Source organism: Magnolia sinica, chromosome 13, assembly GCF_029962835.1.
Source record: "Magnolia sinica isolate HGM2019 chromosome 13, MsV1, whole genome shotgun sequence".
Lineage (NCBI taxonomy): Eukaryota > Viridiplantae > Streptophyta > Magnoliopsida > Magnoliales > Magnoliaceae > Magnolia > Magnolia sinica.
Genome location: NC_080585.1, coordinates 46,247,510 through 46,269,295, shown reverse-complemented (window position 1 = coordinate 46,269,295; position 21,786 = coordinate 46,247,510). Strand labels below are relative to the sequence as shown.

At 37.8% G+C, this 21,786-nt stretch overlaps 1 protein-coding gene across 1 annotated transcript in view; it reads right to left on the bottom strand.

Annotated features, from left to right (window-relative positions):
* Positions 1-574: 574 nt before the first annotated feature.
* The window catches only part of LOC131223715 (leucine-rich repeat receptor protein kinase HPCA1-like), a 43,787-nt gene continuing 22,575 nt past the window's right edge, over positions 575-21,786 (bottom strand). The window contains exons 2-19 of the mRNA XM_058219195.1: positions 9,929-10,052; positions 9,748-9,819; positions 9,145-9,219; positions 8,966-9,037; positions 8,719-8,880; positions 8,431-8,505; positions 8,276-8,347; positions 4,007-4,075; positions 3,860-3,928; positions 3,681-3,755; positions 3,517-3,588; positions 3,295-3,429; positions 2,707-3,182; positions 2,474-2,626; positions 2,234-2,373; positions 1,920-2,139; positions 1,593-1,828; positions 575-1,255 (exon numbers count right to left, since the gene is read on the bottom strand). Coding sequence (XP_058075178.1) covers positions 755-1,255; positions 1,593-1,828; positions 1,920-2,139; positions 2,234-2,373; positions 2,474-2,626; positions 2,707-3,182; positions 3,295-3,429; positions 3,517-3,588; positions 3,681-3,755; positions 3,860-3,928; positions 4,007-4,075; positions 8,276-8,347; positions 8,431-8,505; positions 8,719-8,880; positions 8,966-9,037; positions 9,145-9,219; positions 9,748-9,819; positions 9,929-10,052 — 2,798 coding nt within the window. The 3' untranslated portion in view covers positions 575-754. The remainder of the gene's footprint in view (positions 1,256-1,592; positions 1,829-1,919; positions 2,140-2,233; positions 2,374-2,473; positions 2,627-2,706; positions 3,183-3,294; positions 3,430-3,516; positions 3,589-3,680; positions 3,756-3,859; positions 3,929-4,006; positions 4,076-8,275; positions 8,348-8,430; positions 8,506-8,718; positions 8,881-8,965; positions 9,038-9,144; positions 9,220-9,747; positions 9,820-9,928; positions 10,053-21,786) is intronic.

The window sequence follows — 21,786 nt, the reverse complement described above, 5'->3', positions numbered from 1 at the left end:
TGAGTTGAGATTTTCCCCTACTTTGGCTCAATCGAAACTACTACAAATTAGAGATCAAAGAAGCACCTAAAATTATATTGGGGTTGTGGTAGTGGGTGCTAAAAGGTTAGCCACATCCTTGCATCAAAAGGCTATGGAGCAGCTACCTTGAAGAAACATTTTTGTAGGACACAGAGAAAGGATTTTGAAGCAACTAGGCACCCAAATACCATTAATGAAAGACAATTTAAATTTCAGATCAACAGTTAAATCATAAATGCATGAAATGCGTCAGAAAATTTGAAAGTCAAACTAAACATTGATTATTGTGGAAGGAAAGGTGTTGCAATCTGCTAATTCATATTGATCGTGATTCATGCAACAGAAACTACAACTGTGACATCCTTGTGGAACTAAAAAATGTAATAGATCCTAGTAAACTAATCATGGTAATAGATCCTAGTAAACTAATCATGTTCTAAGTTGTTGCAATGAAGCCTTTGTAAGGAAATTGCATCAAAGCATCAACTCTGTTATTGGGATTTCCCTTTCACTGTCCTGAATCCTGATAGGGTGGGGTATATTGATTGCAGGGTAGAAAATGGAAATTAGTTCCATTTGAAAGAAACAATTCAGATGCAAGGCCACAAATACAATACCATTTTACTGTTGCACAGTTTTCATTCTGTGATAGACTGACTTCAACATAGACAGCAAACAAATATAATAGCAGTAAGAAATGAGAACTATATCTATATATATATATATAATTGTGCTACTTGGGTTCGAGTTTGGCCGAGGATGTGTAACCACCACTGTAGTCGAAAGCATTGTTATTTTCATCCTTTTTTGGTAGAGTTTCATTATAAGGATGGGGCAGAGAACCCTTCATGGGCTCAAAGTCTGAGGCAGATGAAGACGCAGAAGCTGAGTTTGTGTTCAGCCCATTCTGCAGTATGGTCTCCATTTCCTTCACCACCTCACTCATTGTTGGACGGTCTGCACCTGATTCTTCAAGGCATTGCATGGCCAACTCGACGAACCTCCCAAAACCAAAGAGATTGGTTGCATGCCGAATGGAAGGATCCATTATCCCATTCAGGCCATAGTGATCTTCATTTTTATCCATTGCCATTCGGACCTCCCGAACAATATACTTTCCCTTCTCTAATGGTTTCTTTGCAGTTATCAGCTCAAGCATAACCACACCAAAGCTGTAAACGTCGCTCTTATCCGTCAGCTGTTGAGTTGTGTAATATTCGGGATCGAGATAACCCTGCAACAAGGTGGTCATAATGATGATTATGAATTGGTCATAGATGTATGTAGAGTTAAGAGGCATGCTTCTCCCACTCTCTCCATGTGTGCATTCAACCCAGAAAACTCTCTCCATGTGTACTCAACCCAGAAAACTAGTTCAATTTCTTTGAAAACTCTATCCAGTAATGGTTTTGTTTTGAGTTTTGAAACCTAGATCCCAAGCTAGAGTTCTATGTTTGTGTGAGCCCTTAAAGCACTCAAAACATCATAGAAGAGTCGGTACAGAATGACAACTTAATGTGAACTCTAAATAAAGAAGTTCTAGATGCAACAAGTATAACAGAAATACTTACAAATGTGCCTTTAACTTGAGTAGAAACATGTCCCTTTCCGCTTTCTGATAGTAGCTTTGACAGGCCGAAGTCTGCAACCTTGGCAGTTAAATTTTCATCCAGAAGAATATTAGCAGACTTGACATCTCTATGTATTATGGGAGGATCGGCGAGTTCGTGAAGATAAGCTAATCCTCTTGCTGAGCCTAAAGCAATCCGAAGTCTCCTCTTCCAGTCCAGATGGATGCCACTTCTCCCTACAGTTGATAGTTGCAGCAGCATGGCTGAATACCACAATGTGAGGATAAAGGAAAGCCACTTGATCTGAAATGTGGTTCAAGAGCTTACCAAGCAAGCTCTCTCTTAGTGTTCCATTTGGAACGTATTCGTAGATCAGCATCTGTTCTCCATTCTCAAAACAGAAACCCACAAGACTGACAAGGTTCTTGTGATGAACCCTGGAAAGCAACTCAATTTCAGTCTTGAACTCGAGCTCACCCTGCATGGATCCTTGCTGTGCTCTTTTGATTGCCACAATATGCCCGCCTGGAAGTTTACCTCGGTAAACCTAAAGAAAAAGAGGATATTACGCACAAGATTAGACGCATGAAGAATGGATTCTGAAACTTTTGTGAACAATGAGTTGCCAAGGAATGGATCACCTTGCCAAAACCTCCCGATCCAAGCTCATTGCTTTCTGAGAAGTTGTTGGTGGCCTTTTTGAGTTCATCATAAGAGAACCATCTTGCACCTTTTAGTTGTGGTGCATCACTGCTGTCTCTGCGGCTGAGACCCCAAGATGCTGTGACACAGCAAACAAGCACTGTTGAGAAGCCTCACAATTTCTTGAAGTTCTGTGCATTTTTCACTTAATATGGTTGGTATCAGATTTTACACATTACCAAAATGTATGCTTAATTCTGTAGCACTTTCAGCCCGTTTCTTTTGCAGGAAGGCGTATATCCCCACTCCGGCGAGCAGAAGAACCAGAACAGCACAACCGACAGCTATCCCGATAATTGCACCTGAACTCCTCGAAGTCTCCCCACTTCCATCTAAAACATTTAATGTTTTCAATGAGTTGAAGAGAGGAATTATTCACATTCTATTTTGCAGAAAAGGAAGGAGTGCGTACCTGGGAAAGGATATGGAGATGCAATAAAATAAAATGGTCCAAACTCTGAGGGTGGCGCAGTAACTCGGTGGGTAAGACCGAACCCAAGCCTCTGAATCTCTGAAAAGTTGAAATACTTTGCGGTGGATGGGAAGACTTCCAAGTGCACCTGGAGATAGCCAGACGTGTTGAAGAATGGGTTTTGAAGAGATACTGAACCTTCAGTTAGGTTGAGTAACGTCCAAATGTGCCTTTCCAGTGACTGGAATGGGGTGTTGTTGGACAACTCGCTGAAATTAGGTGCTATGAAGTACAGAGTTCCAGCATATGGGCAGGCACAGTTGCAACTCTGAGGGCTGCGACTCTGATTGGGGGGACATGATGCACTGCCACAGTTTGCCAGACTGGTGGAATAGTTTGTTGCTGATGATTGCTGGTGTTGGCAATACTTAACATTGTGGGGCTGAGGGGCAGTACAGAGTGGGTTCCCGACAAGTCTGCAACCATTGATTGAGAGAAAGATCTCATATAGATGAGGAACTGGTTGTAGAACATGGTATGCTTAAATGCTGCATACAAAAAAGATGGCGCATGAAAATATATTCTCACACTAGTGTTTCTTTATAGCTGGGAGGTGCTGGAAAGGAGGCAATTTGGTTGTTTTCCAAATCTACCAGTTGGAGTCGCTGGCTGATGCTTTCACCCATCTCCAAGGTGCCGTTGAATGCGTTGTTCTTCAATCTCCTGTCACAACTTACAATGACTAAATTGGCAAGATTGGACCAATTGGAATCGACTTGCCTACATCATCTTTGCGGCCAAAGCACTTACACTTGCTGCAGTAGTGGAAGGCTGAATAGCTTTTGTGGGACTGGACCTTTAAGTGCTCCATATTCCATGACTCTGGTCACCCATCAGCAAGAAGGGTTTCTTGGGTGAGAGGGGTTAGTCGAGGAATGCTACCGAATTTCAAAACAGGTACTTAGCAAACTCACATAGTGGTGAGAGATTGTTTGGTTGAGAACCAGGTTGGAGCCTCTGATGCATTGAATAAATTGTGGCTAAGGTCCCTGGAGATAAAAAAAAAAACCAAGGCATTAGTTGGAGCAGCACAAGATGCCATTAGAACTTTCTGGTGCATTCATTTATTGGAATTTCCATGCTGATGTCATACACGAAACTGAGAGAAGTCATTTCAGTCAGGTCAGGTACCGGCCCCGTCAGCTGATTGTTTGCTAAATTCCTGAAAGAGACAAGTAGGGGTCATGAAGGAAGCTGATATTGATAATCATGGTTGATTGGAATAGGGATGATGTATTACAGGAAACTGAGAGAAGTCACTCCAGCCAGGTCAGGTACTGGCCCGGTCAGCTGATTGTTTGCTAAATTCCTGAAAGAGACAAGAAGGGGTCATGAAGGAGAATCGATAACCATGGCTGATTGTGAATGGGCTAGTGTTAGTTCTAGATCAAAGTCTAGAATTATAATACCATTTTTTAATAATTGTCTTACACAACAATAAATGAAACATATTGGTCTAGATTTTTCATTATAACACTTGTGGTTAGCTCTTTCTAAAACCGCTAAGCTATCATAGTGAATGGATATGGGTGATACCAGTTTCAGCCAGAAAGATACATCAATTATAGAGTTTTAATCAATTCTTTCTCCTCACTAGATATTTATCAAAGCAACCAGTTCATATTCCATAGTGGAATGAGCTATACAAGTTTTTTCATCTTCTTCTTTTTTTTTTTTTCACAAAATAACTCCACTATCCATGGTGAAGATAAAGTCACTAGTAGATTTGGAATCATTTGTCCTTAAAGTTCATTTTGTATCACTATAACCTTCAATTACAACTAAAAACCTTTGGTACTAAGTACTAAGATGCCACGTCCTTTTAAGATACCTTAAGAACACATAAAATTCATTCCTATACATGTAACGCAAATTACTATAGTATTTACCTAATTTGCTTACTACAAAGGCAATATCTGGCCTTGCGCAATTTATCGCATAAACTAACTTATGACACTGGCATACTCAGTCCGAGATACTTCTTTACTAACATTCCTTTATGATGGGGTTGAAAGGTGCACATAGATGTTTACAATCATAATAATTATACTTTAAAATCTTCTCAATATAATGGAATTGGGTTAATGTTATACCATTTTCATTTCAAATAATATTAATCTTTAAACTACATCAGCCTTGTTAAGATCTTTCATATCAAAGTGAAGAGACAAGAAGCTTTTAGTTTCATTAATAATTTCTAGTCGTACCAAAGATTAATAGGTCACCTACATACAAACAAATTATAAATGAGAGTTCTCAAATACCTTGGAATAAACGCATCTTTTGCTCTCAAGCGTCAGTCATTATCATTTGGTAAAATTTGTCACACCATTACTTGGGGGCTTGCTTAACTCCATATAAGGACTTTAAAGCCTATACACACTTTATGTTCTTAACGTGATTGAACAAACCCGTCAGTTTGATCTCTCTCTCTCTCTCTCTCTCTCTCTCTCTCTCTCTCTCTCTCTCTCTATATATATATATATATATATATATATATATGTCTTCTTTTAATTCACCATTTAGAAAATAAATTTTAACATCCATTTGATGAATTAGAAAGTTACTAATCAAAGAATAACCACTAAAATTCAAATTGATGTCATTGTAGATACAAGAGAGTATATATCAAAGTATTCAACATTTTCCTTTTATTTACAACCATTTGTTACTTAGTCTTTTATTTCTCGATTCAGCCATTGACCCTATGTTTATTTTTTATATTAATTTACAACCTAAGGTTTTTATCCCAGGAGGTAGGTCAATTAATTTTCACGCAATATTAATCCTGATGGAATTTATCTCATATGTGAGCGGTGCTTTCCAAAAGATGGCATCATGTGAAAACATAATCTCTTTGAATGTCATAAGGCCACCTTTTAGTTGAGCTAAAAATACATGAAAATCAGGACTATAGTTCTTTACAATCCTAGGCCATTTGTTTCTCCCAATTTTGAATTTGGACTCAAGTTTTTATAAGTTTAAGGATTTAAGCTAGATGACTCATTTAATTTTACAAAAGAGGGACTTCTACTAGAGTAACCCCTATTGTTCTTTAGTTTATAAGGAAATCTATTTTCATAAAACTCTGCGTTTCTAGTTTCAGCTAAAATATTTTAATTAGTATCTAGGAATGTATGTCTTACTACAAAATACATACCCTGCAAGTACACATTTAATTGTTTTGGCTCCTACTTTAGGCATTTTAGGATCTGTTAGCCTAACGTAGGAAAGATGCCCCATACTTCAAAAAAATTATCATTTGATTTTCTACCTTTCTATAATTCATAGAAATGTATCTTAGATTGAGTTGTAGGTACTCTATTTAGAATATACCAAGCACAATAAAGAGCTTCTCCCCAAAAGTTAATAGGGAAACTAGAACTAAATAATATCTTATTTACCATATTAATTAAGGCTATATTTTTACATTCCGCTATCCCATTTTATTGAGATGAATTAAGAGTAGTAATTTGATAAAGAATTTCATTAGATTCATAGACATTATCAAAGTCGTTCAAAGTATATTCATTACCTCTATCTCCTTTAAGAATCTTAATTTTTCTATTCAATTGATTTTCCACGTCACTTTTGAAAATTATGAATTCAACGAGTGTTTCATTCTTAGATTTTAACAGATATAACACATGTATATCTGAAAATTTTACAAACAATTACCTAATTAATATAAAATTTACATTCCAGTACCTTCTCCAAAAAGCTACTTCATTAATTCATATAATTATCACTCCATTACCTTCCATAACATTTTTTTTAATGACCGATTAGGTGGGTGTGCAAGCAAATGGGTCGTCTACTTGGGTGAGCCCCAATATGATATTTGTGTAAATTCCACCCTGACCACCAAGTGTGTCACCCATGTTAGGCCAGCAGCCCCAAAACCACTACCATATGTGATTCAGGTGGACCACATGATTGGAAACATTATACAAGACAACGATCGCCCACCAAACCATTTCCCTTGCTATGGCCCACTTGAATCATGGATGGGCCTAAGTTTTAAGACACGTGCCTAAATTTTGGTGTGGCATCTAATGGTTGGAGTAGATTTCATAAAATCATCATGGTAGGCCTTGTAAAAAATCAAGGGTGGACATCTCTCCTCTAACTACTTTCTTTGGTGTGGTCTACCTGAATTGCGAGTCAACTTGATTTTTTTTGCTCAGGGCCTAACAAGGGATTTCCCATCAAATGGTCGAAGAAGATTTTGCATACACATCACAGTGCCCCACTAAAAATCAAGTCGTGGCATCCCTCTTGGACTATACAAAGTGAGCATTTAGAGGTTTTATTTTTTATTTATTATTATTTTTTTTTAAAAGAATTATAGGAATTGTAAGCAACATAGCTCTTGATTTTGATGGGGCCACCTTGATGTTTATGTAAGATCCACTCTCAGCATAGATGGCGTGGGTATTCATTCACCTAAATACAAGAGGATCCGGTCCCTCTCAATGATCAAAAGATCTCACAAAAAAAAAAAACGATAAAATAAACTAGTGCTGTTTTTCCACTTCAAGACTATATATATATATATATATATATATATACCTACGTGTGCGCGCGCGCGTGTAGAGAGAGAGATTGGAGGGGTGGGGGCTTTAAATGAGGTGGGCCCAAGGCAACAGTGGGGCCCCACTCCCAAGAGGGTGTTGCATCACTTCTGCCTCTACCTTTTATGGTGCTGTCCATCGAAAGTTTCTAGACGAATTGACTTGGTATACCTTTTATGGTACTGTCCATCGAAAGTTTCTAGACGAATAGACTTGGTATCATTTAAGAGATTTCCCGGTGATCGCGAATATCTTTCTCAAATTTGTTGAAGTAGTTACAGGAAATAAGCTTGAGTAGAATAAAACAGAATATTCTTTGAGATAGTTCTTTCCCCTCGGTTTGCTCGACGGGTGTAACAGGCTTCCGATGTGCTACCTCTAAGATACCACAACTAACATGGTTTTCTCCGGTGTGCACAGACTGTGGATGAACCCAACACCAACACCAAAGAGGGTATTTCCGTATGCCCGGGATAAGAGAAGAAAAAACACTTTTTTTTTTTCTTTTCCTCCCCAAGCAGATGTTGTGTTAGAAGAAAGATCCTGGCTACGACCTCTTTATATGGACCCAAGGAATGGGCTATTTTCACAAGGTCTAGTGCATGAATGGTCAAATATTTCTGACTATTCCTCATTACAATGACAGGCAGGCCATAATGAGACATATCTTAAAATGGAAATGGCCTGGTCTTAATGGGCTTCGTCAAATGCAAAACAATAAAACAATAAATTCACGCCCATTCAAGACATTTTAAAAAAAAAAGAAAAGAAGGAAAGCCATCCAGGGGACAGATGAGACCATCTAGTGAATTCCTATCAAACCGACTGTTGCAAAATCAGCAACTACAGATATAGAGGTTCAGGGAAGTACAAGTAGAAACAAAAATTTAGCAAGACAAGGGGACAGATGAGTATATGGTTAGAGGGCCACTCACAGAAGCTCAAGGTTTTGCACAAGCCCTACTGTGGATGGGATCTCCCCAGTTAGTTGATTTCCATCAAATACTCTGTCAGCAGAAAAGCACAAGCATTTGGTAGCAGCGGAGAATTGAAAATTGAACATTACTTCAAAAGGTAGGTATTTCTTTACATGTGTATCAGCTTCATTTCAGATCTGAAAAGCTTGGCTGGAATTTTACCCGACAACCTGTTCTTGTTGAAATGGCTGGCAAGTGCATAAATTGGAAAAACAGTTCATTAAAGTGAGATTATCATTGCCTTGCTTCCAGATGCTAATAAATTGACTTGTTAAATAAGATCCAGATGGCCTTTTTTCTTTTTCTTTTTTCTTTCTTCTTTCTTCTTTTTTTATTTTGTTTTTTAAAAATTTTTTTTTTAACCCTTCTTGAGATGGAAGCAGGGGACTTGAAACACTCACAAGTGCCTTGCTTGGAGAAGCAGATCCAAGCCGGGGGTGGTTAACGTTGAGACAGGGAGAGACCCAGTCAGCTGATTGTCTGCCAGGTCCAGCCAGGTAACTTTGGAGAGCCTACCTAAAGAAGGAGGTATTTCACCAATGAATTTGTTTGAATTCAGAGCCCTGACAAGGAGAGTCGGCATAGAAAATCAGATCTGTTGGAAACCGTTAATGATACAAAACTAGAAAAGCTTCGAGTGGAACTTACAAGAATGAGAGTTCTGTCAGGTTTCCTAATTGCTCTGGGATGTTGCCGGTGAAGCTGCAGCCAGCCAGGATACTGACAGATAAAAAGAAATGGTGTTGAAGTTAAATTCATCTCTCTTATCTCTAATGCAATATGCATAGATATGCAGATACTATTCACATGCTTTCTTTCAATCTTACAGGGTGGTTAATTTCTTCAACTCGCCTATTAATGGAGAGACGGATCCACATAAGCCTGGGTTGGAAGAAAGGTCCCTGTGTTGCAAAAAGATATGTTGACAGAAGGCAATGATCATATGAGTATGTACTAGTTAAGATGAGTAGTGGGCCACACAAGGACTGAAATTACAGAAAACAAACTACATATATCACTTCAGCCTCTACTATTTAGAGGTGCATGTTATAATTCAAATGTCATTGAAAATGATTCACCACTCAATTTGAATCCTATCTGATAAAATGACATTAATTGATCAGAAGACCAGTTTAAAAAATGGAACGACATTCTCCACTATTTTCAGTATTTCTATTACTTTAAATTACAATTTGATTTGAAACAAACTAATAATTTTGTACTGTGATTCCATTTTCAAAACATTGAATTCACATGTCTGCTTTGGTGCCTCTACTGGAGAAATCATGTGGTTTTGACACTTTGGATCCTGTGTTTTCATTTCTTTGCTGCTCTAGGTAATCCAGCAATTACCTCTGGTATTATTAGTAATAATGGTAGTAGCAGTGGCACACTCATAAAATATGTAGAGGAGAAAAAACCCTACTCACAAGGTTTGCAACTCGGTAAGTCCCCCAATGTCGCCGCCGAGATTACCCACAAGGCCTATGGATGATAATTTCCTGAAAGCATTGAAGGAATGATCTTTCATTATAAGGGGAAGAAGAGAAGTTACAGCAAAGAGAACAAATCATCAATGAGTGATGTCAGATTAACAGAACGAAAGCTCACAAATCGGTCACCCTGTCACCGGTGCAATGGACTCCGTCCCACTTTGAACCGCAAGGATCGTTCGATTTATGCCAACTTGGCGGTGTGTGCTGCCACGTATCCTTTAGAGCATTTAGTGCGGCCACTGCATAATTTATCCATTTATTAGCCATAATCACTTTTATCATAGGACACCCATTTGATTTGATTAAGCTTTTTTGGTCCCAAAACAGCAATTAAGAATATTGGACCCCACAAATCTGTTGGATCACTGGACCATCCAATCGTATGAACCAACAAACAAGACTGCAGCCATATGGATTTATGTTACATATTTCCAGCCCTAACCATATGTTCCAGATTCATAGGGCATACATGTATGACTTCTTTCTTTGGTTTTCTATTCTCTGTTTCTGGAATTTTCTTCTGTTACTTGTTAGTAGCTCAGCCATTTAAGTACTATATGAAACGCTCCACATACAACTAGTTATGTAGAGAGTTTATGATAATGTAATTGAATAGATATTAAAACATAACTTAGTGAAAATCTCTCTCTAAAATGGAGAGATTATCCACCCGTCTCTCTCTTTAATGCTACGTTACAAATATAGGGCCTTCTGTAACAGCTTCAAAGAATGCCTATTGTGCAATTTCCTGGGTTGACTAGTAGATGTCAATTATATTAAGATGGGGGAAATATCACAAACAGCCAGCGGCCCACCTAATGAATGGTCGGGCTGATTTCAATGCGGGTAATCTTCATGGTGGAGCCTACCATTAGCATGGTATGGGTGCCCTGCATTAGTGTTATTGTTGGTCGGAAAGATGGTTTGCATGACAAGTTAGCATACATTCAGCTGTTTGGATATGTGAAATGCTAATGTTGATGGAGGAAAAAATCTGGTTGGAAATTTTTATTGGATTTACATTATTGAGAAGGTAAGAAAGAATTTATTATCAACCGCCAGGGGAGAAAAGCCAATTACAACAGCAACAACCATGGGTAAAAGACCAACCTGCGAGGGAAAAAAAACTAAAAATCCAACACTACAAGCATATCACATTGAAGCCAGGTCACAATCCCAAACTACAAGCATACCGCTTATTTAGGATATTCAGTTTGTACAAGTGGGCCAAAGAATCAGTGATCTAGGCTAGTGATTCAATGGGACCTGTTTCGGGTGGACCCAAAAATCACCCAAAGTGGAATGGCTTGGCCATTTGATTTTTGGTCTTTTTCAGTTGGATGTGGGCCAGGCTGTATTGGTTTCTTTTCTGAGCCATTTACTTTCAGGTCATCAATGGAAGTATGTGGATTGCCCAAGCTGACATTTGGGGTCCATGGGGCCACAAGATCAATCCACTGGATCACAAGGCAGGTGTCGTCAAAATCTCTCATTTAGATCATAAGCTACTTTACATAAGTTACTTATACCTCAAGTAACTTATCTTGGTTTCACTTATTGATCAGCAAATAAATATATTTGGTAAATAACATATTTATCATCTAAAAGGTAGAAAAGTATGTTTAGTTTCCAACATCACACAAGTACTCATCCCTCAAGTTTGTTTGCTCCACCCTTAATATCTATTGTCCATTATGTGGGGCCAACCTTTGAAGTGGACGGTTCATTATGTTGAGGCCATTTTGGCCTTGTCTTCAATGTGAACTGTCCTTCATGTGGGGCATACCTTCAATGTGGACCATCCACGTTGCGAGGCCCACCTTAGATGTGGGCCACCCATCCTGGAGGGCACACCTTTAATGTGGACCATCCATCATGTTGGCCCAACTTCGAAGTGGGCCAATATGCACGGCCCACTTTGGATGTGGGTAATCACTAGGGGCCAACCTTCGATGTGAGTTGTCCTCATGTAGGGTCCACCTTTATATGGGTCATCCATCATGTGGGGCCTACCATCAATATTATTGTTTGTCTAGTGGGTCCCACCTTCAATATCCACCACCTATTATGCGGAGCTCACCTTTCCTCCGAGGCCACCTTTGATATTGGTTATCCATTATTTGGAGAGAGAGAGAGAGAGAGAGAGAGAGAGAGAGAGGGTAAAAAAGTTAAAAAGCAAAAACTTATGCAGATATTTATAAGCAACTTTAAAGTGTATTACTTTTGAAAATATGCTTACTAAACTAACTTTAAAAGGTAACTTTTTTACCAACATAAACAAATAATAATAATAATAATAATAATAATAATAATATAAAATTTATGGAATAGTATCAAAATAGGACCTAACTATCTACAATGGCACAAAATCTAATAATAATTTGCCAAGGAAAATAATAATAATCTACTTAGCGCAACGACAAAAGAAGAAGAAATCTTATCTAATGTGAACTTAAATGAACTTCCCTTGTGAAAGCAATTCTAGAAGGAAAATCAATGGGAAGAGTCGCACTCTATAATTGCTATTTAAAACCCTGGTTGGCCCCCCAATTAAAAAGGTAATTTTCCGATCTTCCTAAAAATGTTGTTATTATTATTATTTCCAATTAAACGCCAACTATATATAACATCATGTACAATGACAAACTAAAAAACAACAAAAAAAATCCTCGATCCCCACTAAGAATTTTGTGATCCATTAATGCTTTAAGCAATGTTTTAGTTGAAAAGTGGTTGAATGGGTGGGCCCACAGGATCCAACGGTCCATATGATTTTGAGACCTTTACAAAAGCTGTAGATGGGCAGTGCACGTCCAGTGGTCCACTTAACTACTATAGGAGCGGAGAGGGTCACATCACCCATTTGATTCTACAGTTAAGATGACCCCAAATTGTGATCAACGGTTTAGATTGCTTATTGGGTGGGCCAAATGGAGAATGGGTATTGAACTCTCCTATTTTCTCTATTAGGAATATATTGTTTCATTTCGAACACATAGAAGAGGGATCCCTCCTTTTATAAAGGAGGGATAAAAGAGTTTTGATGAGGAAGGAACTCATCTCATCCGATATCCATTTCTCATCTAATTGAAATTGAATTTAAAATTCATGTTTAAATTAAACTTTCAATTAATTTAATCTTCTAAAGATAGTTCCCAAAATAAAGTGAAAAAATGATTCAAAAGGAAACTTATGTGAGACCCACCCACTAATGATTACCCATAAGTGGGCCCCATAGGCCCATATTCAACATTTCCTACTTAATCATGTCGTGGGATGTGCATAATATTAATTGTGTTGAGGTGTGGAGCCAGCACACCAAAGGGTGGCTCGACTGGTCAAGGAGGCTGCTTGACTAGTCAAGCGGTGCTCGACTCAAAGTCCAGCGAGATATATGTTTTAGAATTCCGCGGTTCTCGACCAGTCGAGTGGGCCGCTTGACCAGTCGAGGCCCTGGCTAGACTAGTCGAGGTTACGCAGATTCTAGACCGGATTTGGTGCGGACTGCGTAAATTTGAAGCAGTTTCGTAAGAGTGCGGAAGGGAAGTTGCCTAAACTATAAATAGGGGTTCCTAGGGCTACTCTAGGGTATTCTAAAGTGTATGCAAAAGGATTTTTTATATACATCCAAAGAGAAAGGGGTATCTCTGTGCATGAGAGCATTGAGAAGGTTAGTATATTGCTTATAACTTCGTTTTCTTCATATTGAAAGTTTGCACTCGTAGTTTTTTTATCCTTATTGGGGTTTTTCTAAGTATATTATGTCTTGTGGTTTGTTGGTATGCTTTAATTCTACTTCTAGAATATATTTCTTCTTGTTTATCATTTGTGGGTGAGACTGGAGATTGGATCTTGGTTCACTTGCGTTGTTAGCGTGCTGCGCAATAACTGTTATCAAAGATATTGGTTTAGTTCAAGTGAGAGTGATGATGGAAGAAGGGAAGACTAGAATTGAGAAGTTTGATAGTTCAAACTTTGCCTTCTTGAAGATGCAGATGGAGGATTATCAGTATCATAAGGACCTCGATATTCCTTTAGGAGGAAAAGAGAAGAAACCAGAGAAGATGACAGATAACAAATGGTCTTTATTGGATCAGAAGGCTTTAGGAACGATCTGACTCTCTTTATCTAAGAGTGACGCCTTCAATATATCCAAGGTGAAGACCACAAAAGAATTAATGCAAGCCCTAGCTACGATGTATGAGAAACTCTCAGCGTCCAACAAGATTCATCTTATGAAACGGCTATTCAACAAGAAGATGTTAGATGGTGGGAGCGTGGCTGAGCATTTAAATAAGTTCAATATAGTCACGAGCCAATGGGAATCCGTTGCCATCACTTTTGAGGACGAGATCAGGGCGTTATTGATCTTATCCAGTTTGCCAGATAGTTGGGATGATTTGATGATTACCATGAGCAATTCTTAAGGGTCGACAAATCTGAAATTCGATGACGTGGCCGATCTAATTCTCAACGAAGAATCTAGAAGAAAGACATCAGGAGTTTCAGAGGATTCAGGGAATGCTCTAAATGTTAAAGGAAGAGGAAGATCACTGAACAAAGGAGGTAATAAACACAGACGTTCTAAGTCGAGGAAGAAGTCCAAAGGATCGAAAGACAAAGACGAGTGTTGGTATTATGGGAAGAAGGGGCACATAAAATGTGATTGCAAGGTGTTTAAGAAACAAGAAGGAAGCTCTCAAGGTGGGAAGGATTCAGTGAATCAATCTGAGGAGAGTGACACAGAGGCGTTGATCTTGTCTCTTAATATGCGGAATGAGTCTTGGGTCATAGACTCGTGTGCTTCGTTCTATGCCACTTCGTGTAAGGAAGTTCTACATGATTATGTGTCAGGTGACTTCGGTAGAGTCTACATGGGTGATGATGAGCCGTGCGGTATTGTTGGAAAGAGAGACGTTCATATAACTCAGAAAGATTGAATGATTTTGAAATTGAAGGATGTCAGACATGTACCGAGTTTAAAATAGAATTTGATCTCAGTGGGGTAGTTGGCTAATACCGGATATGTGACGACATTCATTAGTGATTCCTGGAAGATCGCAAAAAGTGCCTTGGTGATATTTCGATGTAAGAAGGAAGGTACTTTATATGTGACTTCTGGATCGTATAGTTCACTCGCAGTCACATCAACTAGAATGAATGGGCAGTTATGGCATCAGAGGTTGGGACATATGATGAGAAAGGGATGAAAGTGCTATTGTCAAAAGGGAAGCTACTAGGGCTAAAGTCTATTGACTTAGAATTCTGTGGGGACTGCGTGTATGGCAAGAAGAAGAGGGTAAGTTTCAAGAAAACAGGACACGCTCCAAAGACGCATCTGTTGGAGCTTATACACACTAATGTGTGGGAACCGGCACAGCTATCATCTCTTGGTGGCTCACGTTATTTTGTTTCTTTTATTGATGATGCTAGTAGAAAATTGTGGATCTATTTCTTAAAGCACAAATCTGATATATTTGATGTATTTAAGAAGTGGAAAGTAATGGTAGAAAATGAGACAGGTAAAATAGTAAAATGTCTCAGATAAGATAATGGGGGAGAATAATGTGATAAGAGGTTTGAGGAGTATTGTGTAGCAAATGAAATCAAACATCAGAAAATGATTCTAGAGACACCACAACAGAACGGTGTGGTTGAGCGCATTAACAGGACTATTCTTAAGCATGGCAAGAGCATGAGGCTACATGCAAGGTTGCCCAAGACGTTTTGGGCAGATGCTGTGAATACTGCCACATATCTCATCAATAGAAGTCCCTCAACACCATTGGATGGTGGGCTACCAGAAGAAACGTGGATTGGAAAAGAAGTGAACCTTGCACATCTCAAAGTGTTCAGTTGCACTTCATATGTTCATATTGATGTAGAACACAGAAACAAGCTGGATGCGAAGTCCAGGAACTGCACGTTTATAGGCTACGGGTAACATAATTTTTGGCTACCGTTTTTGAGATACAGAGAACCGAAAAATCATCAGAAGAAAAGACAGTCTTCAATGAAAAAGTGATGCATAAGGACAATGTGCAGCAAAATAAAGATAAGGCCGATGAGAAAGAGTTCGTAGAATTGTAAGAGTTACTGGACACAGGTGTTACAGTGCCACAGGATGAGGATGCACAGGAGCATAATGAGGCAGAGCCGCAGACACCGTTTGTGAGGAGGTCAACTCGGGAGAGGAGACCCAAGGTCCGATACTCACCCTCACATTCTCTACTGCTGACAGATAATGGTGAACCAGAGTGTTTTGAAGAGGCATTATAGTTAGATACATGGGTTAAGTGGGAGCACGCCATGGATGATGAGATGGACTCTCTTGAATCCAATCGTACGTGAGAACTAGTCACTCTACCTAAGGGTACAAAAACTCTTCATAACAAGTGGGTTTATAGACTAAAGGAGGAACACGATGGTTCGAAATGGTACAAGGTTAGATTGGTTGTAAAAGGGTTCCAACAAAAGGTAGGTATTGACTTCACTGAAATATTTTCACTAGTGGTAAAAATATCTACGATTCGTATGGTCTTGAGTATAGTGGCTACAGAAGACTTACATCTAGAGCATCTATATGTTAAGACAACTTTTATTCATGGGGACCTTGAAGAAGAGATATATATGCATCAGCCGACAGGATACGTGGTACTAGGAAAGAAGAACAAGGTGTGTAGACTGAAGAAGAGTCTATATGGCCTGAAGCAGGCCCCAAGGTAGTGGTACAAGAAGTTTGACAGTTTCATGTCGGGAAACGGTTTTAGGAGATGTTATGTAGACCACTGTTGCTATTTGAAGAAGTTCGACACGTCGTACATCATCATTCTTCGGTACGTTGATGATATGCTTGTAGCCGGATCAAGCATGAAGGACATCTCAGATCTCAAAAGACAACTGTCTAGAGAATTTGCCATGAATGATTTAGGAGTTGCAAAACAAATCCTAGGCATGAGGATAAAGTATGATAGGAAAAATAAGAAACTAGTTTTGTCACAGGAAGAGTACACAGCTGAGGTACTTGATCGATTCAGTATGGGAGGTGCTAAGTCGGTTAGCACTCCATTAGCCAACTACTTCAAGCTTTCTAAGGAGCAAGGTGCGAAGATGTAGAAGGAACGAGACTACATGACTAAAGTCCCATACACGTCAGCTATTGGGAGCCTCATGTATGTTATGGTGCGCACGAGGCCAGATATTTCTCAAGAAGTGGGAGTTATTAGCAGGTTTATGGACAACCCTGAGAAAGAACATTATAAAGCTGTGAAGTGGATCCTTAGATACCTGGTAGGTACTGTAGATATAGGGCTGTGTTATGGAGGATCAGAAATCAAGCTACAAGGCTACATAGATTTAAATTTGGCAGGAGATATTGACAACAGAAGAAACACTACAGGGTATGTCTTTACTTTGGGTAATGCTACAGTCAGTTGGGTCTCTCAGTTACAGAAGATAGTATCCATCAGCACAACAGAAGAAGAATATGTTGCAGCTATAGAAGCGTACAAGGAGATGATGTGGATGCAAGGTTTTATGGAAGAGTCGAGAAAGAAGCAAGCAGATTGCAAATTGTACAGTGACAGTTAGAGTGCAATACACTTGGCTAATAATTTAGCCTTTCATTCAAGGACTAAACATATTGACATCATATATCACTTCATATGTATGTTATTAAAAGATAGATCGATTACTCTGGAGAAGATCCATATAAGTGAGAATTATGCCGATATGCTGACCAAGGCGGTCACACGGGAGAAGCTGAAGCTCTGTTCAGCTTTGATTGGTCTTCAAGCTTGAAGACGAGGAGGTGGTGTACTCCGGATGTAGAAGACGAAGGATTATGGTAATGTGTCTCCAAGTGGGAGATTATTGAAGTGTGGAGCCATCACACCAATGAGTCACTCGGCCGGTCGAGGGCCTGGCTCGATCGGTCGAGGAGGTTGCTCGACCAGTCGAGTGGTACTCGACTCAAAGTCCAACGAGCTATATGTTTTAGAATTTCGCGGTGCTCAACCAGTCGAGTGGGCTGCTCGACTAGTCGAGGCCCTGACTCGACTAGTCGAGGTTACGCAGATTTTAGTCTGGATTTGGTGTGCGCTGCGTAAATTTGATGCGGTTTCGCTAGAGTGCAGAAGGAAAGTTGCCTAAACTATAAATAGGGATTTCTAGGGCTACTCTAGGGTATTCTAAGGTGTATGCAAAGAGTTTTTTATATACATCCAAAGAGAAAAGGGTATCTTTGTGCATGGGAGCATTGAGAAGGTTAGTATATTGCTTGTAACTTCGTTTTCTTCATAGCGGAAGTTTGCACCCGTGGTTTTTTACCCTTGTTGGGATTTTTTCACGTATATTTTGTCTTATGGTTTGTTAGTATGCTTTGATTCTACTTCTAAATTATATTTATTCTTGTTTATTGTTTGTGGGTGAGACCGGAGATTGGATCTCAGTTCACTTGCGTTGTTGGTGTGCTACGCAACAAATTGTCCATTTAACTCATCTCATAATAACTAAAATAAAATATCATGATTAAAAGAATCAGAGGCATGGGACTAGATGGAACATTGTTGTCTTCTCATATGTTTTTGAGTATTAAAAAACCACCTAACTAGCACTTAAAAACCTCAATCTTTGAAATGCACAGCCTAACCGCATGACCACATTAGATGGAATTGAATCCTAATGTTGAGTACTTAGCCAACATGTGCATTTATCAAACTTATTAAGTCATTTTGAAAACTTTTTTGTTTTCATAAACATAAATTTGAATTCTTTTAAAATAATATTATAAGGTATACTTTAAAAAAATATATTGTTAATAAAAAATTTGTAAAAAAACTCAATAAGATCGTTAGATAAGCCTTTAAATATATATTAATAGTTCTAGAAACTTTATGTAACTGTCATAGGAGTTTACCTGCATAAATATGTTATTTGCAATCAACCAAGTAACTTTCCTTGTGTGATCGAGCCTAGCCAATCAAATGACCTTTTATTATCGAAAACTGAAGTATCAATACTCAATCTCATCATCCTTTTATTATCGTATACTAAAGTATCAACACTCAATCTCATCCTCATGTAGATAAGAGAAAGGTAACTAGGGACACAAATACTTAACTTATAAAACTGGTTACTAACATGTTGCAATGATTAGATCAAATCAAAACAATCTATAGGTAAAGAGTCCCAATGCATGGCTATAATTCATACAATAAAGTAAACAATATTGGACATATGTTGGGTCTACAAGATGTATGACGTCAGGTATAACTCAACTCATATCCTCACAAGTTGATTTTTATTTAAGTCATAACATTAATAATATAGAAGACCAATTAAGCGATTATGTAATTTAAAATTGATCAATTTCATTTCAGTCCTTTAGGGGTAAAGGTGAATGCATCATCTCATTAGTTGTATCCTCATCCTCTATTTTTCATAAAAAAGGGTGGTTCACGCCTTAACGTATGAACATCACTTTGATTGTACCTCTCTTGTACATTTAAGGTTGGTTTACTTATGTGAATTAGTAACCGCATTGTGAACAAAGGTAGAGATCCTACACGATCTCAAGGCAAATGTTGATGATTTACACACTTAGTTAATAATAGTGTTCAATAGTAAATAAAAAGTGTATTTATTCATTAATAAAATATAGAAGCTACATTTTATAACTGCATCATTCAAGCTCTTCTAATTCTCATATGACTAATGAGAACCTGGAATAGATCTCTAGTTATAGGCTTCGTCATGGGATCAACCACATCTCTTTGGTAGAAATGTAGCTGAGGATGACCTTTTTGTCTCTCTGCTCATTACATACATAATGATACTTGATCTCAATGTTCTTAGATTTTTTTGTGGTGTTTGGGATCATTCTCTAAATCAATGACAGAGGTGTTGTCTATCCTCAATGATATAGGCTCACGAATGCTCGATATAACATCTAGACCTTATAAGAATTTGCAACTAGACACACTCCTAAATAGCAACATAACATGCAATGTACTCAGCCTCTATACATGAAAGGGCTGCGAATATATGTTTCTTTTTCAAGTATGAGATAACTCTTATCTAAGAAAAAATATATAGCTTGAAGTAGACTTTCCCTCATCAATGTTATTATCCCAAGCGGCATCAAAATATCTTTTAAACTCGAGTTTGAACATTTATAACACAACATTAAGTCCTTTATTCCTCTTAAATAATGAAATATGCATTTGAAGACTTTCTAATGAAATTATCATGAGTCTGAGTTGCTCTTGTAACGCTTGACCATGCCAATTGCATAACTAATATCTAGTTTAGTACTAAGCATATCATACATTAAGAGTTTAGTGCCCGCATAAGGTAATGAGGTTATAGTCGATTCCCAGCTTCAGTCTTAGAATATGGTTTTTTGCCTTAGTCTTTTCTCCATAAGAGTTTCAACAACTTTTAAAATTTTTATAATGAACAACTCTAAGATTTTTATATGTAAGTAGCTTCGGACAAGCCTAAGAATCTCTTCAAGTAATCCCTGATGATATTTACTTTAAAAATAAAGTTGACTTCATCAAGATCTTTCATCTTAAAGTTCAAGAAAAGACAACCTTCAGTCATTCGCAATAATCGCATAACATTACTAGCTAGCAAAATATTGTTTACGTATAGAAATAATACTAGAAAAGATCTTCCAAACTACTTCATTTCTACATAATGATTTTTTTGACCCATTGTGAACTTGGAGGTGTTAATAGCTAATTGGAACCTCATGTACCATGGTCTTAAAGATTGCTTCAACCTATAAATGGATTTTAACCGTTTGTAGACTTTCGTTCGAATTTTTCATCTCCATATCCCCTAGGATGTTGCATGTACATCTCTTTACCATTCAAGAATGTAATCTTTTACATCCAATTGATACAACACTCTTAAGTCTAAACTTGCAGCAATGGATAAGACCATGTAAATTGAGGAGAATTTTATAATAGGTGAAAAAATCTTATTGTAATCAACGCCTTCTTTCACTGAAACCTTTAGCAACAAATTATGTTTTATACTTTCATTGTTTCATTTGACTTTTTATCCTAAGTATCCACTTGTTAACTATCGCTTTATAATTGGAAAGAAGATGTAAAAGTTCTCATACTTTTTTTTTTCTAATAAAGTGATTTCTTTATCCATGAAAGTTATCCAATCAGGCCAAATTTGGAGACTGCCTAATAAAAATCAGGTTCATCGTCATCAATCATAATATAAGAGTATTATCTTAAAAAAAAAAAAATCCTCTTTCACTTGGACATTATTCAGGAGCTTGTTAAGGTGTACTTCCACTGTCCTAATGAGCTATGAGAGTATGTCCATTGTGAAAACTAGAGCTCTCATTTTTCTAAGATACAGTGAAAATTTTAAAAAAATTGATCTGAAATTTTTACTTATTTTAGCTGGGGTATCTTTCTTCGACGAAGGTTGCGTTCTTAAATTCTATGTTAGTCCATTGTCCACGATCCTCATAAACTGAAACATATTCTTTTAAGTGCTTGGGTATCTAATAAATACACACTCAATTATTTTACTATCAAGTTTACCTTTATGAAGAGCGAGTAGCAAAACATATCTACAAGATCTCCAAAGGCCTAGGTTGACTAGAGAAGCAATTCTCTCATTCCACATCACATATAGGGTCCTAAGAATGAATTTAAATGGTACTCTATTAAGAAAATAAACGACTATAAACAATGCGTCTCTTCAAAATATGGTAGAGAGATAGGTATGTCTTATCATTAATCTAATCATATTCAATAATGTCATGTTCCTTTTCTCTACAATTTCATTTTATTATGGAGTATAAGATCTTATGTATTTCTAGATGATATAATGTTTTTACAATATAATTTGAATGCTTTAGATGCATACTTGCTACCTCTATCAAATTTAAGAAGTTTGGTCTTTTTCACTAGCTGATTTTCTACTTTAGTTTTATATTTG